Source organism: Saccopteryx bilineata, chromosome 1, assembly GCF_036850765.1.
Source record: "Saccopteryx bilineata isolate mSacBil1 chromosome 1, mSacBil1_pri_phased_curated, whole genome shotgun sequence".
Taxonomy (NCBI): Eukaryota; Metazoa; Chordata; class Mammalia; order Chiroptera; family Emballonuridae; genus Saccopteryx; species Saccopteryx bilineata.
The window spans coordinates 301026925-301040027 of NC_089490.1; the positions used below are offsets into that span (position 1 = coordinate 301026925).

Sequence of the window (13103 nt, forward strand, 5' to 3'; positions counted from 1 at the left end):
CTTCTATTCTCTCCCTTTAATTTCATTTGCTCGCTGACCCCTAACCCCTCCCCGCTGTGCTGCTTCTGGCCTTGCTGAGCTTCGGAATTGGCCTTGACCATGATAATACCGCACTGAACTCTCCTTAACCCCTGTCAGTTTAATTTACTAAATTGAATTAACCTTTGATTCTTGCATTTTCTATATTTGACGTAATTTTTTTTCTTTTTATCTATTTCTTTTTCTGTGTCTCTGCCTTCTCTTTCCTCCTCCCCCCTCCCCCTTCCTGTGTCTGTCGTCACACATGTCAATCATCTTGGACGTCACTGGGATATCCCCACCGCCACCTTTTTAAACAACCACATTCTCTCTGGGGTCCCATTGCTTGATGCCCGCAGCGACCTTGGGAGGCTCCTCTGCGTCCTACACTTTTGTCTCATTGCTTTTCTCTGCAGTGACTCTTCTTTTGCTCTGTTAGGAACTTAAGAAGACACACACAAAAAAGATATTAAATTTGCTTAAAAGCCCAGTTCCTATGAGAATGATCAGTGCCCCTTTAGAAGAACGGCCACACTTCCACACACCTGATGGGGGAAGAGGAAGCTTTGGTAATTGAAGAGAGCTGGACCTCCAGATGTTTGACCACTTACATATACTTGTTTTGCCACTTTATCAGGAGCCCTCCCCCTTTTAGTGGCCATAAATATAAAATATTTGGGAGCTCTTTAAGAAGCACTATGGTAGGTTCAAAGAGACATTTCTGCACATCTTTTTTGTTCTTACCTGAAAATGATATAACAGAGAAAGATTTCTGAGTACCCCTAAAGCTCATATCAGCTTGTTAAACCCTCACGTGCCCCCCATTCTAACCCCGTGCTCCCCTTCTGCCCCTCAATACATGGCAGGCTTGGCTTGTACTTCAGTGCCCATGGTAAGGGAGCCAGACCACTGTGATTCATCTGAGTGTTTTGATGACGGGATGGTAAATTAAGTCATCTAGTTGCCTGTGCAGCAGAAGAAATTGGATTTGTTGAGTATCTACTGGGGCTTATCAAACATTCTGGGAGGCGCTTTGATTCTGGTATTATAACCAGCACCCTCTGCTGTCTCTGTGAACAGGGCTAACCTTTATTGTGCCCAACACCTATCTGCTTTATGAGGTACGTGTCTCCCAGGTGGGGTGACACCTGCTGCACAGCTGCAGATCAGCACAGAGCCTCGTGTCTTGGTGACCCTGGCTCAGCAGTGACCCACACTGTTGTGTCAGTCAACACGACAGCCCCCCAGGGTGGAAGCATCCACTATGAGCTAGGCATGATCCATGCACCTTCCCAACACGTGCTCACAGGGCGGGAGGGAGGGGATGGGCACTCCCAGGCTGCCCAGCCTGGACTGTTGATAACTGGGACTTGGTCAGCCTCTCACACTTTCCATACGCACCAAACCCCCTACTGGTCAGTGGCTTTAGTGACATTTTAAAACTGGTGAAAGCCAGCTGCAACTCTGCTGCTGGGGAGAACGCCCCTCCACCTCACCCCCGTGCCCAGAAGAGGAGGTAGGGATTGTTTGCTAAAGTACTGTTCAGAGACTCGGGGTGAGTCCTGCTTAGAAGCATCAGTGTGTAGCATCAGGGACGGAACTTCTATGGAATAGAAACTCCTCCTCCATGGTGGTCACACATCATTCTACATATCTCATTTCTGAGCATCTCCACGGAAGTCTCATTTTTGTTCCTTTTTTTTTTTTTTTTTTTGTTCTCTTTTATTTTTAGTTCTGTTGTTATGTTTTAATGTTCAAAGACTAGCCTCTCCCTTTGGGAACCGAGTGATCTCATAGGTTCTGAGGCAGAGCTGCCATGTCCCTGGTGCTCACAGTTCAGAGGCTCAGGGGCCGGCTCCAGAGGCCGGACGCTACCCAACAGCTCAGGCGCGTGGTGCCTCTTGCCCACCCAGCTGCCTCCAGCCCCATTTGGTCCCCTCCTTCTGGGGCTTCTGGCCTCCCTACACCAGGGTGGCAGAAGCAGCATGGTCCTTGGGCACAAGGCAAAGCATTGAGGTTTCCCACAGGTTGACTCGCAGGTCAGTTAGCAGGCACTATACGGGTAAGGGAGGGAGAGAGCGTCCTCACACAGGCGTCCTTGTCCTGGCTCCCAGCATGCCCTGATACCGTCTTGGGCAGAAGTCACCCAGGAGCACCCACCTCAGGGGTTTGCCCCACCCTGGTCCCAGTCCCACCCACAGGTGAAGGACAGTGTCAGTCTTTCTGAAGGGACTCTTTGGAGAGCTAGCCCCATGCAAGGAGACACCTGACACAGTCTTGTCCCCTCCATGCATCCTGGGCCAGGCAGGCCTCAGCTGAGCAGCTTTGGGTCATCGGCAGTGGCCTTATTCAGACAGGCCCACGGTTTGTAATTAGAAGCCCTGTGGGAGACAGCGTGCGGACACACCCACTCCCAAGGATCACTGAGTTCTCAGCTGGTCCCGGCTGTGGCCCCAGCCCCCCCAGGAGCCCCTGATAGTGACCCTGAGAGAGGCCCGCAGGAGTGACACTAGCTGCCCAGCCACACCCTGCTGCCGCTCCCTGTCCCTGTGCTGCCCACCTCCACACAGCACAGCCTGTCCCTGCTTGTTTGGGGACGAGTCACATGGCAGGTTTGGATCATGTTTTCTACTAACAAGAATGCTAATGTTGTTGTGTAGATAATCAGCGAGGCCTTTATGAAGTTTACACCTTTGCATTATTAAAGAAAATAACAGCTCACGTGAACTCTCCAGCGTGTTTTGATTTTATTTCATAGTTGTTTGTCCTACCAAGTGTCCAAAAGCCCTTCCCTTCCCCCTCTTGTATACATGGGTAACTTTGATCGCCCCAGAGGCCACTTACATTGTACCCCAAACCGTAAGTCTGCTGAGTGGGGTTCTGGCAGGGGGAACGCTTTCCTGTCCGCAGCGAGGAGCTGCACGTGTTTCTCGGCTACCCGCAGCGCTGTCGTGGATGTCCAGCGGGCAGGGGAGCGGAAGGCGCCTCTGCAGAACCAGAAGGCAGCCACTGTAGGGCCCAGGGCACACTGTCAGCCACTAGATACACACCTTTGTAGTGAGGGGCTCCCCATTTCACAGCCCCTTTATTTGTTATTTTATTTTATTTTTTTATTCAGTGAGAGGAGGGGAGGCAGAGACAGACTTCTGCATGTGCCTCAGCTAGGATCCACCCAGTAAGCCCACTAGGGGGCGATCTCTGACCATCTGTGGCATTGCTCCATTGCTCAGCAAACAAGCTCTTCTTATCGCCAGAGATGGAAGCCATGGAGCCATCCTCAGTGCCCAAAGCCAACTCACTCCAATTGAACCATGGCTGCAGGGGTGGGGGAGAGAGGGAGAAGCGAGAGAGAGAGAGAGAGAGAGAGAGAGAGAGAGAGAAGTGAGAGGGAGAGGGGTGGAAAAGCAAATGGGTGCTTCTCCTCTGTGCCCTGACTGGGAATCGAATCCAGGACATCCACACACCAGGCCAATGCTCTACCACTAAGCCAACCAGCCAGGGCCTCACAGCCCCTTTAAAACTCCATGGCAGAGGCTGCACAGAGTGGCCTTGTGATGGAATGTGATAACCACTTTGCTGATAATCACATTTAGTCGGACACTTCCAAAAAGCCCCCAAAACTATCCTCCTGGTGAGCAGGTTCCATCAGGAGCAAGCAGATGGGTCAGGGGTCTGTGAGTGAACCTGACCCCCCAGCCTAATGATTCTGAGGGTCATGGGCTGGAGAGACACCTCTGCTTCCCAGGCCTCTGTAAACATGGAAGACCCACTTTTCATGATAAGGCACTTCAGAAAGTAGGCATAGGTAGGTCTCAGTCTGAGACAAGGCAGTTCGAAGGGCACTGTTGGCCTCTCCCGTGCCACATGCCACAGAAGATGGACAGCCTTGGCTCTGTGCCCTCACTGCTCAGGTCAGCTCTGGCCCCAAAGGTTACGGAGGAACTGCTTTTAAGAAGCACTTTTTGCATGCAGGTGTGCAGGTGAGTTGGTCAGGGGAGGTTGGGAGGAAGAGCATGCGGAGTCCGACCCCAGAAGGATTTTTCTTTTTCCTTTTGTAATAGGCGATGACTTTTATCCTTCTAGCTTTTCTTGCTCTGAGCAATTCTGTAACATCCACTGAGAGGTCATGAATGTGGGTCTGACTTGAATGTCCTTTCCTTTGTATCCTGGTGTTCCTCTATTTATGTTCCTTTTTATGGAGGTCACACCCACTCTTTCTCCACCTGGGAGCGCACCTAACTTCCTGTAGGAGCCTCAGCTCTGAGTGCTCAAATGGGCACTACTTTCTCCTTTGTGGATAGTCTTTGCTTTCTCTTCATCCATTCAGAATAACAGTTAGGTCAAGGCCACCACGTGGGACTCCACAGCTCACCCTTGGGTGATAAGTCATAGAAACAGCTGCTACTCACTGTGAGGCAGGGACGGTACAGATAGAAGCTCTGGTCCTCCAACTCCAGGACAGGTGAGGATCGCCTGGGTGCCGGATCCAATCCTGATTCAAGAGCCTCAGCCCTAGAGGTTCTGACTGGATGAAATTGGGGAGCCTTAGAATCGAAATGCTTAACAAAGCACCCCAGTAATTCTGCTGTAGGTGGAAGAACATTACACGGGGGTATTCATTTTTCACATGAAAATAAAATTGCAAACATCAGTGAATAAAGATGGGAACCTACCAAGTGTTTTAGTCCTCCAGGCAAAAGTCCTTCTCGGTCTACACACGGGAGGAGGTTGGCACGGGGAGTCTGTGCCATGCACTGGGTGCTATAGGACGGCAGTGTGCGGTGACAGGCCCCGTGGTTGAAGAGGACTTGAACACATCCTCCACCGAGGCCTGCCCAGTGCAAGAACCTCGTCCAGAGCGTTGCGCTGTTGCTCCCGAGCGGCATGCAGCCCCCACCTGAGTGCCTCCAGCAGCAGGGAGCCCACCTGCCTGGGCAGGTCACACACCATGTTTGAGTGCCTCTGTCTGCTGGTTCTTTCTCATGTGGAGCTGAAATCTGCCTCCTGCCCTCAGTTTCCATCCACGCTTCCTTCTCACACAGCACACGTGTGACTATTAGGAGACAGCATTCTCCTCCCCAGGCTAGACACTGCTGAAACCCAGAGACAGGGTAGCCAGAGCTGGGTCCTCAGAGCCCAGAGCCCCTGACCAGCCTCAGGGCCTTCCTGGGTCACAGGCTGAGCTCTTCGCTCAAGTTTTGAAGGAAACAGCCCTGCAGGGGAAAGGCCAGGAATCAGAACACCTTTCATGCACCCATGTTCCTTGAACATTTTCTATGAAGTGTTGTCCTAAATGCTGGCAAGATGTACGACAGACAGGGTACCTGTTCGGATGTTCTGGACAGCACATGTAAATGGACAGAAAATGGTAAATAGTCGTTAAGAAATTAAAACAGGTAATGTGCAGAGTTGAGATAGAAGTGTCTGAATAGATAAGAGACGGGGTGAGTGATGTTTGAGCTGAGGTTTGCAGGACCACATAGAGCGCCCCCCCACCTCCCATCAGGTGATAGGGGTGGAGTGTTTCAGGTTAGGGATCAGCAGGTCCTGAGCGGGAACAGCTGGGTATGTTCAGCAGGTGAAACACAGGCTCAATCAGTTGGAGCACAGAGATGGGGGTGGGGTCAGTGCCATGAATTACAGCAGTTGGAGGACAGGGAGGGTCCACAGCCTGTACAGAACCTTGGGGCCGGAAAAAAGAATTTGAATTTTACATCAAACAAGGGGAGATCGCCCCCTACTGTTGACTTTATGCCACAGTCAGTCTCTCACCCTCCTGGCCTCCTGCCCTCCCTCGGCACTGGCCTCCCGCAGCAGTGCAGCCTCCAGCTGGAGCTGCTGAGCCCAGAGGACAGCTGCAGGGCTTCGCTGGCTCACACATGAAGCGGCTTTCCTGTAGTTCATTTCTCTCCTTGAGAGATATGGTTCGCTCCCTGAAACCATATTTATGTATAAACCTCAGAGTATAGAATTAGTGCCATAGAATCCAAAAATATCTGTGTTCCCCCACCCGTCCCCACCACACACCTACGAAAGCACTTTGGGCTCCCTCTTCAGGAAGTGGGCCCTTACCTGCTCCCCCCCAGGCAGTGTCAGAGTCTGCCATGGCCACCAGCTAATATCCGGACAGAGAGAAGGCCCAAGGTTGACACTTCCTTCTTAGACAAAGGCTACAGACCTGGAAGGCTAGTGTTTCTTTGCTTATTTGGGTGGAGTGTGTGAGGTCCTGGGGAAACAGTGGCTGGTGTAGGTCTGCTTTCGTGAGCTGCTGGAGAAAGACTTGCTCTTTCAGTTTCTTGCCCCTGAAACCCAGAGACAGGGTAGCCAGAGCTGGGTCCTCAGAGCCCAGAGCCCCTGACCAGCCTCAGGGCCTTCCTGGGTCACAGGCTGAGCTCTTCGGTGCAGGTTTTGAAGGAGACAGCCAGACAGCCCTGCAGGGGAAAGGCCAGGAATCAGAACAAGGTCCCAAAGAGGCCAAACATATTTGACAGTTAGGGGTCTCCTTCCGCTGAGTCTCTGCTGTCCCCTGGGTGGATTGAGTGTTCATCTCTGTCACGCTAGGCTGGTAGCCTATACCATGACCTGAAATTTGAAATAAGGAACTGTGGAGTGGGGCTGCTGGCTGCACGTCCTCAGCAGGCACCCTAGTGCAGACAGAGGGGTCCCTGGCCCGGGACCACTCAGCATGACAAGAAAAAGGAACACGTGGCTCATCTCTGACACCTGTCGCCTTAAGTAACACGTTCCGTTATCTGTATGGCGCATGCTGGCAGGCCACTGAGCATAGCGAGACCCACGTGTGGCCCCAGCTCCTGCCTCCAATCAGCAGACCTGGGTGGTCCCAGTGGGTCCTGAGGACACCAGAAGCTTCAAACAAGGTCCTGTGGGGGAGGGGGGAGGTGAGCTGCCAGGTCTAGAACTCTCTTCTTCCAGAAAAAAAAGCAAAGTAGGAGTGCCCCCATTTCAGTGTGAGGCTGTGGTTTCCCCGTGGGCTTCGAGGAAGAGCTCTGCGTGGGTTCTTCTTTTCACGGTATGTCTGTCTCCCAGATACTGGTGGGAATCACCTCATGGTCAGCAAATGACATCAAGCAACAACACTTCCAGCAAACGGCATCAGTCACTGGGGTGAGGGGGAGGGGTCCTAGGAAGCTGAACCTGGGGTCCTTCTGTGATACCCTCAGTAGCCCAGGGCCCTGGAGAATTTGTAGGTGGACACAAGGGAGTGAGACGCAGAGGTTGAGCCATTCACAGTGAGCCCAGTCAGACGGGGTGGGGGTGGGGGGTGCTGTAGCTACTCACACGTGAGAATGAGTGTCCATCTGTAGTGGGCGTCGGCCCTGAGTGTGAGCAACCCTCTCCGGGCGGGTGGGCATCACTGGGTGAGTCTGCGGGTTTTCCTGAAGTCTGATCTAAACATCCATCATTGAGCTCCCAGATGGTGAGTATTCCCGACCTTTCACCTGGCCCAGCAGGCTGGGGAGGCCCCCATGCCTCCAAAGTGCATGGCTGCATCTGTCTTTCTAAGTCAGTACCCCAGGATAAGCCATGGAGCCACTGTGGCCCAGCGTTGGGGTCCTGAGTTCTATTCCTAAAGAAGGGAGAGGAAGGGGTAGGGTATTGGGCCCCTTGTTTTGTCTGATATCATCACAAGCCCAAAGGAAGCCCAGGGAACCCACCGCCGCCCCTTCTGGGACCCTGTCCCTGACTGCTCCCATGACCCACATCCAAGCCTAAACCAGTGAGTACCGCCTACCTGCTCACTCCAAAGTCTCGTGGGGAAGCAGCTAAGGGTAGACTTGGGGGAAGCTCTGAAGTTTGGAGCAAAGAGGGAGACCCACTTCCTCGTTCCTACTCTCATTCTGACCTGTGTACCCTGGTCTGTGAGGTGAGGTTGCCATACCTTCCTCTGGAAGACAGAGCGAGACCGTATTGTTCTAAAAGGTGTCGCTCTGAACACAAGTGCCATGGCTTTGACCCCTAGGTCCTGCCCCTGCCCTGCAGGTCCAGGGGTCTGTGCCTCAGTGTGTTAACCACCAGCCACCCTTCTCTCTCCCTCTCACTCAAGCCAACGGCAGCCCCACGGCGGGCCTGAGCACCGGGGCCATCGTGGGCATCCTCATTGTCATCTTCATCCTGCTCCTGGTGGTTGTCGACATCACCTGCTACTTCCTGAACAAGTGTGGCCTGCTCATGTGCATCGCTGTCAACTTATGCGGAAAGGCCGGGCCCGGAGCCAAGGGCAAGGACATGGAGGAGGGCAAAGCCGCCTTCTCGTGAGTGCAGACCTGCCACTGCTGAGGTCCTGGCCCTGCCCCCCCAGGGGCCCAGCAGCTAGGCTACCTCAGTTCCCCCACTTAGAACCTCTGAAGGGAAATGAGCATAAGAGGAATGTTTCTCAAAGCTTGGTTTGGGGGGAGTGGTCCCTGTTTGAAAAGCAGGCTCTTGGGCTCAAGCCTATAGCTGGTATATTAGAATTTCATGGGCCCTGGCTGGTTGGCTCAGTGGTAGAGCGTCGGCCTGGCGTGCAGGAGTCCCGGGTTTGATTCCCAGCCAGGGCACACAAGAGAAGCGCCCATCTGCTTTTCCACCCCTCCCCCTCTCCTTCCTCTCTGTCTCTCTCTTCCCCTCCTGCAGCCAAGGCTCCATTGGAGCAAAGTTGGCCCGGGTGCTGGGGATGGCTTTATGGCCTCTGCCTCAGGTTCTAGAATGGCTCTGGTTGCAACAGAACAACGCCCCAGAGGGGCAGAGCATCGCCCCCTGGTGGGCATGCTGGGTGGATCCCGGTCGGGTGCATGCAGGAGTCTGTCTGACTGCCTCCCCGTTTCCAACTTCAGAAAAATACAAAAAAAAAAAAAAGAATTTCATGGAAGTTTGAAAATCCCTCCCTAGGTCAAAATGAGGGATGTCTCAGAGCTAAGTCTAGGGACAGGGCTGGGTTGGAAGGTTCAGTATCTGAGAGACATACTTGACTTGCTGTCATCCATTCACTCCTTCATAAATCACCCAAGAAATGTTTATTGAAAAGCTACTATGGGCAAGGCACTGTCCTCAAGCACTAGGAGACAGCCATGAACAACACAGAAAACATCCCTGCCCTCTTGGAGCTGACACTTCAGAGGCAGTGCCCACCAGAGTCTGGAGAAACAGTGAGCAGGAGCCTCTGTGGACTGTCACTGGGCTGGGCTGGATCCAGGGATGAAAGAACAGGGCACAGAAATGAGTTGTTTAGCACCACCAGGTGCCAGGCACTGCATGTGTACACACCTGCACACATCGGCACAGAGACCTGTACATACTTTTTTTTTCTTCTTTCCAAGTGAGAATAGGGGAGATAGAGAGACAGACTCTCACATGTGCCCTGACCAGGATTCACCTGGCAACCCTGTCCGGGGCCAATGCTCTGCCCATCTCGGGCCATGCTCACAATTGAGCTATTTTTAGCGCCTAAAGGGAAGGCTCCTTGTAGCCATCCTTAGCGCCTGGGGCCAGTGTGCTCAAAGCAATCGAGCCATGGCTATGGGAAAGGAAGAAAAAGAGAGAAGGGGGAGGGAGGTAGAAAAGCAGATGTCCTGTGTGCCCTGACCAGGAATTGAACCTGGGACATCCACATGCCAGGCTGAAGCTCTATCCACTGAGCCAATCAGCCAGGGCTGACTTGCACGTACTTAAATGTGTGTAAGTACACATTTTTTAACATTTATCTGTGCCAGGCACTGTGCTAAGCACTTCATGTTTATTACCTCGTTCAGTACTCACAACAGCTGGGTGAGGTATACTGACATGTGTCCCGTTTTACAGGTGACAAAATGGAGACAAGGGCTCCAGGTCACACAGAGGGCACAGTGGGGACTCGAGTTCTGGCTCAAGAGGCCTCCCTGCCTACACTGAGCCCGGGCCGGTGCCTGAGCTGTAGCTAGCTGCCCCAGTAGTCCTCCCCTCCCCCGGCTCCCCGGGACTGAAGCAGCCAAACTACCTTTGCAGGAAAGATGAGTCCAAGGAGCCCATCGTGGAAGTGCGGACCGAGGAGGAGCGGACCCCGAACCACGACGGAGGGAAGCACACAGAGCCCAACGAGACCACCCCATTGACAGAACCTGAGTACGTGGCAGCGGCTGGCGCCTCCACAGCAGAGCCCGCACCCTCCTGCCCACCTGCCCACACCTCCTGTGCTGCTCACTCATCCCTCTCCCTCCGGCACTGCAGGCCAGAGCTCTGGAATCCTTGGCTAAGAAGTGCCGGGCCCCACTCTCTCCCTAGAGAGAAGGCATTCTTGGTTCTATCACAGTGGCTGCGGGTGCCCTTAAAGGGCGTCTGGCTTGAGGGGCAACCCTGGGCCCTGTTCCCAGGTCATACACACACCCTGGAAATGGCTTAAGGGTATGAAACTTCACCGAGGGAGGCTGAGCTTTGAGAAGCTGAGCCACTTCTGTTTAGGGTTTCCAGGAATTCTAGGATTTTCTGCATTCTTCTTAAAAGGATGAGCGTAACTGGGGATCTGGACGAGCTCTCTGGCCCTCCTGTTCCCAGAGGCCTCGGGGGCCTGCAGTGGGAAACAGTGTCAGGCTGTGGTGGCCATGCCTGCCAGGCTCTCGGGGGTGTTGTGGGTTTGAAGGGAATGGAGGTTAGTGGAAGCACAGGATCTGTGGCTGGAGAACCTGTGGCTTGTAGGGGCCATTGGAACACTCACTGTCATCTGCCTTTTTCCTGACTTTTCCTGTCACTGCTTGTGGATCCCAGCAGAGCTGCCGGGCCCAAGTCCCTGGGGGCTCAGGCAGCCTGCCGCAGTTCACCCAGACGGAAGCCTTCCCCTCCGTGAGTGGAAATGCAGGCAGGGGCGAGAAAGGCCCTGACAGGGAGGCGGAGGCCCCAGGTGCAGGGAGGTGGAGGGAGTCAGAAGGGAGGAAGGGCCTGTCAGGTCCCTGTAGACTAACTGCCACGTTCTCTGTCGTCTCCTGTCTCCTCTGCTGCCGGCCTGGCATGTGCTGCCTCTCACGTCCTCCTTTCTCTGTGGGCCTGTGTCCGTACCTGTGCGTGACTGCATGCCCATGCCTTGCCCACGGCCCCTGTCGGCTTCAGCCCTTCCCCTGCTCTCTGTCTCGTCTCTGCTTCATTGTCTACTTTCTTCTACCTCCTGTCCTCCCCACAGGCTGCCTGCTGACACCACAGCCACTGTCGAGGACATGCTGCCTTCTGTCACCACCGTCACCGCTAACTCTGACACTATCACCGAAACCTTTGCCACTGCTCAGAACAGCCCCACCAGTGAGACCACCACCCTGACCTCCAGCATTGCCCCCCCAGCCATGTCCACACCTGACTCAAACTCTGTACCCGCTGGGCAGGTCACCCCTTCCAAGGGGCCTAGTGTTGCCGCCTCCTCCCCACCCTCAGCTTCAGCTCCCAAGGTGGCCCCCCTTGTTGACCTGAGTGACACCCCGACCTCAGCTCCTGCCGCCAGCAATTTGTCTTCTAGTGTCCTGGCTAACCAGGGGGCCGTGCTCAGCCCAAGTGCCCCCGCCAGCGCCGGGGAGGCCTCCAAGGCCCCTCCAGCGAGCAAGCCAGCCCCCGCTCCAGCCCCCACCTCCGCCGGGGCAGCCAGTCCCCTAGCAGCAGCAGCCGCCCCTACCACAGAAGCCCCCCAGGGCAAGCAGGAGGCTCCCAGCACCAAAGGCCCGGACCCCGAGCCTCCCCAGCCCGGCGCCGTGAAGAGCCCGAGCGAGGCAGCCACGGTCCCCACTAGCCCGAAGAGCGAGGCTGCCTCCGCCAGTGCCAACAACCCTGCCCAGGGCGAGGACTTTAAAATGGACGAAGGGAACTTCAAGACCCCAGATATTGACCTTGCAAAGGATGTTTTTGCAGCCCTGGGCTCTCCTGCTCCCGCCGCTGGGGCCAGTGGACAAGCCCCTGAGCTTGCTCGTTCCACTGCAGACAGCTCTGTGTCGCCTGCGCCAGCAAAGACCGAGTACGGCCTCTCTTTGTCCGCTGTCGTCGGGTGGTGTCCCGTAGTGGTGTGCGTTTGTGCTGTGCTGTGTCCTCCCTGTTAGATCTGTGTCCTGAGCCTAATCCAGGGCTCCTCTGAGGCAGCTGCCAACCCAAGGGCTGGGATGAGGCAGAGAGAGTGGGCACACAGTTGGCCAGCAGGCAGCCTCCGCTCACGAATCAGGCCCTGTTGATCATGTTCTGTCCCTGTCATCCTAGCAGTGGCGTCTGTTGTCCCTGGGGAGCCCTTGCAGTCAGGCCCCTGACAACCATCATTTGGGAAGCAAGCTAAGGAGGCCGAGGTGCCCTTGTTGGCTACCCCCGGGCCCACAGGCAGTGTCCCCACAGACAGCGCTGGTGCGCGGGAAGCAGAGAGGCGGGGCTGTGTGGGGAGAGGATGCGGTCCCGAAGGCCCCTGCACACTCCCACCCAAATGCCTCCACTCACCCCTCAACTCGTGCTTCTCCTGCCCTGGAGTGCCGGGGAGCACTCAGAGCTCCCAAGTGCAAATGACCGTTGGGTCTTCAAATTCAAGGGAAGGCCCTTGAGCTTACAAGTTTGTTTTTTTTAATGTGATGCCAAGGTGCAGTGGCACCACCTGGGGCTTGGTCTGAGCTGCCCTCTTGTGGCCTTAGACAAGACTCGGGCTCTGCAGCTGCCTGGGGTGCAGTCAGACCTGGGTTTTTATCTGAGCTCTGAGGCTGATGCCAGGGAAGCTGTGATGCTGGCCAACAGGAGCTACCAGGGGACCCTCCCTGGGAGCCCTGGATCCCGACCAGGGAGGTAGAGGGCTCCGACAGCCCTGCCCGCTCGACCCCACTCAGCATCCCCGCAGCCTGGCAGCCCGCTCTTGCCCAACCCCCAGGGAAAGCTGTCTGGGAAACAAGAGCATTTTCTCACCCTGCCCAAGCAAGCCCCAGGGATGTCACCAAGAAGCACAGAGCACAGGGTGTTGGGAACAGGCAGGGACAGTGGTTTGCAGGAGAGCCTGCTGGAAACAGCACTGGGGAGCCCCGCCCAGCACACTGCATGCACAGCAAGGTGAGCGGCCACTCCCGCTGCCCACAAGGGTAAGGAAGGGCTGCCTCCGCTCCCCTTCCACCACC

General features: G+C 55.1%; 1 protein-coding gene across 10 annotated transcripts in view; it reads left to right on the plus strand.

The window, feature by feature from the left end:
• The window catches only part of NCAM1 (neural cell adhesion molecule 1), a 342200-nt gene that overhangs the window by 326077 nt on the left and 3020 nt on the right, over window positions 1–13103 (plus strand). For 4 of the 10 annotated variants that reach the window (XM_066244859.1, XM_066244853.1, XM_066244876.1 and 1 more), the window contains 3 exons: window positions 8084–8291; window positions 10000–10116; window positions 11165–11980. In XM_066244859.1, the coding sequence (XP_066100956.1) occupies window positions 8084–8291; window positions 10000–10116; window positions 11165–11980 (1141 nt within the window). Of the gene's footprint in view, window positions 1–377; window positions 2746–8083; window positions 8292–9999; window positions 10117–11164; window positions 11981–13103 lie in introns of those variants that run through there. The other 6 variants (XM_066244893.1, XM_066244885.1, XM_066244911.1 and 3 more) reach the window with 2 other exon arrangements.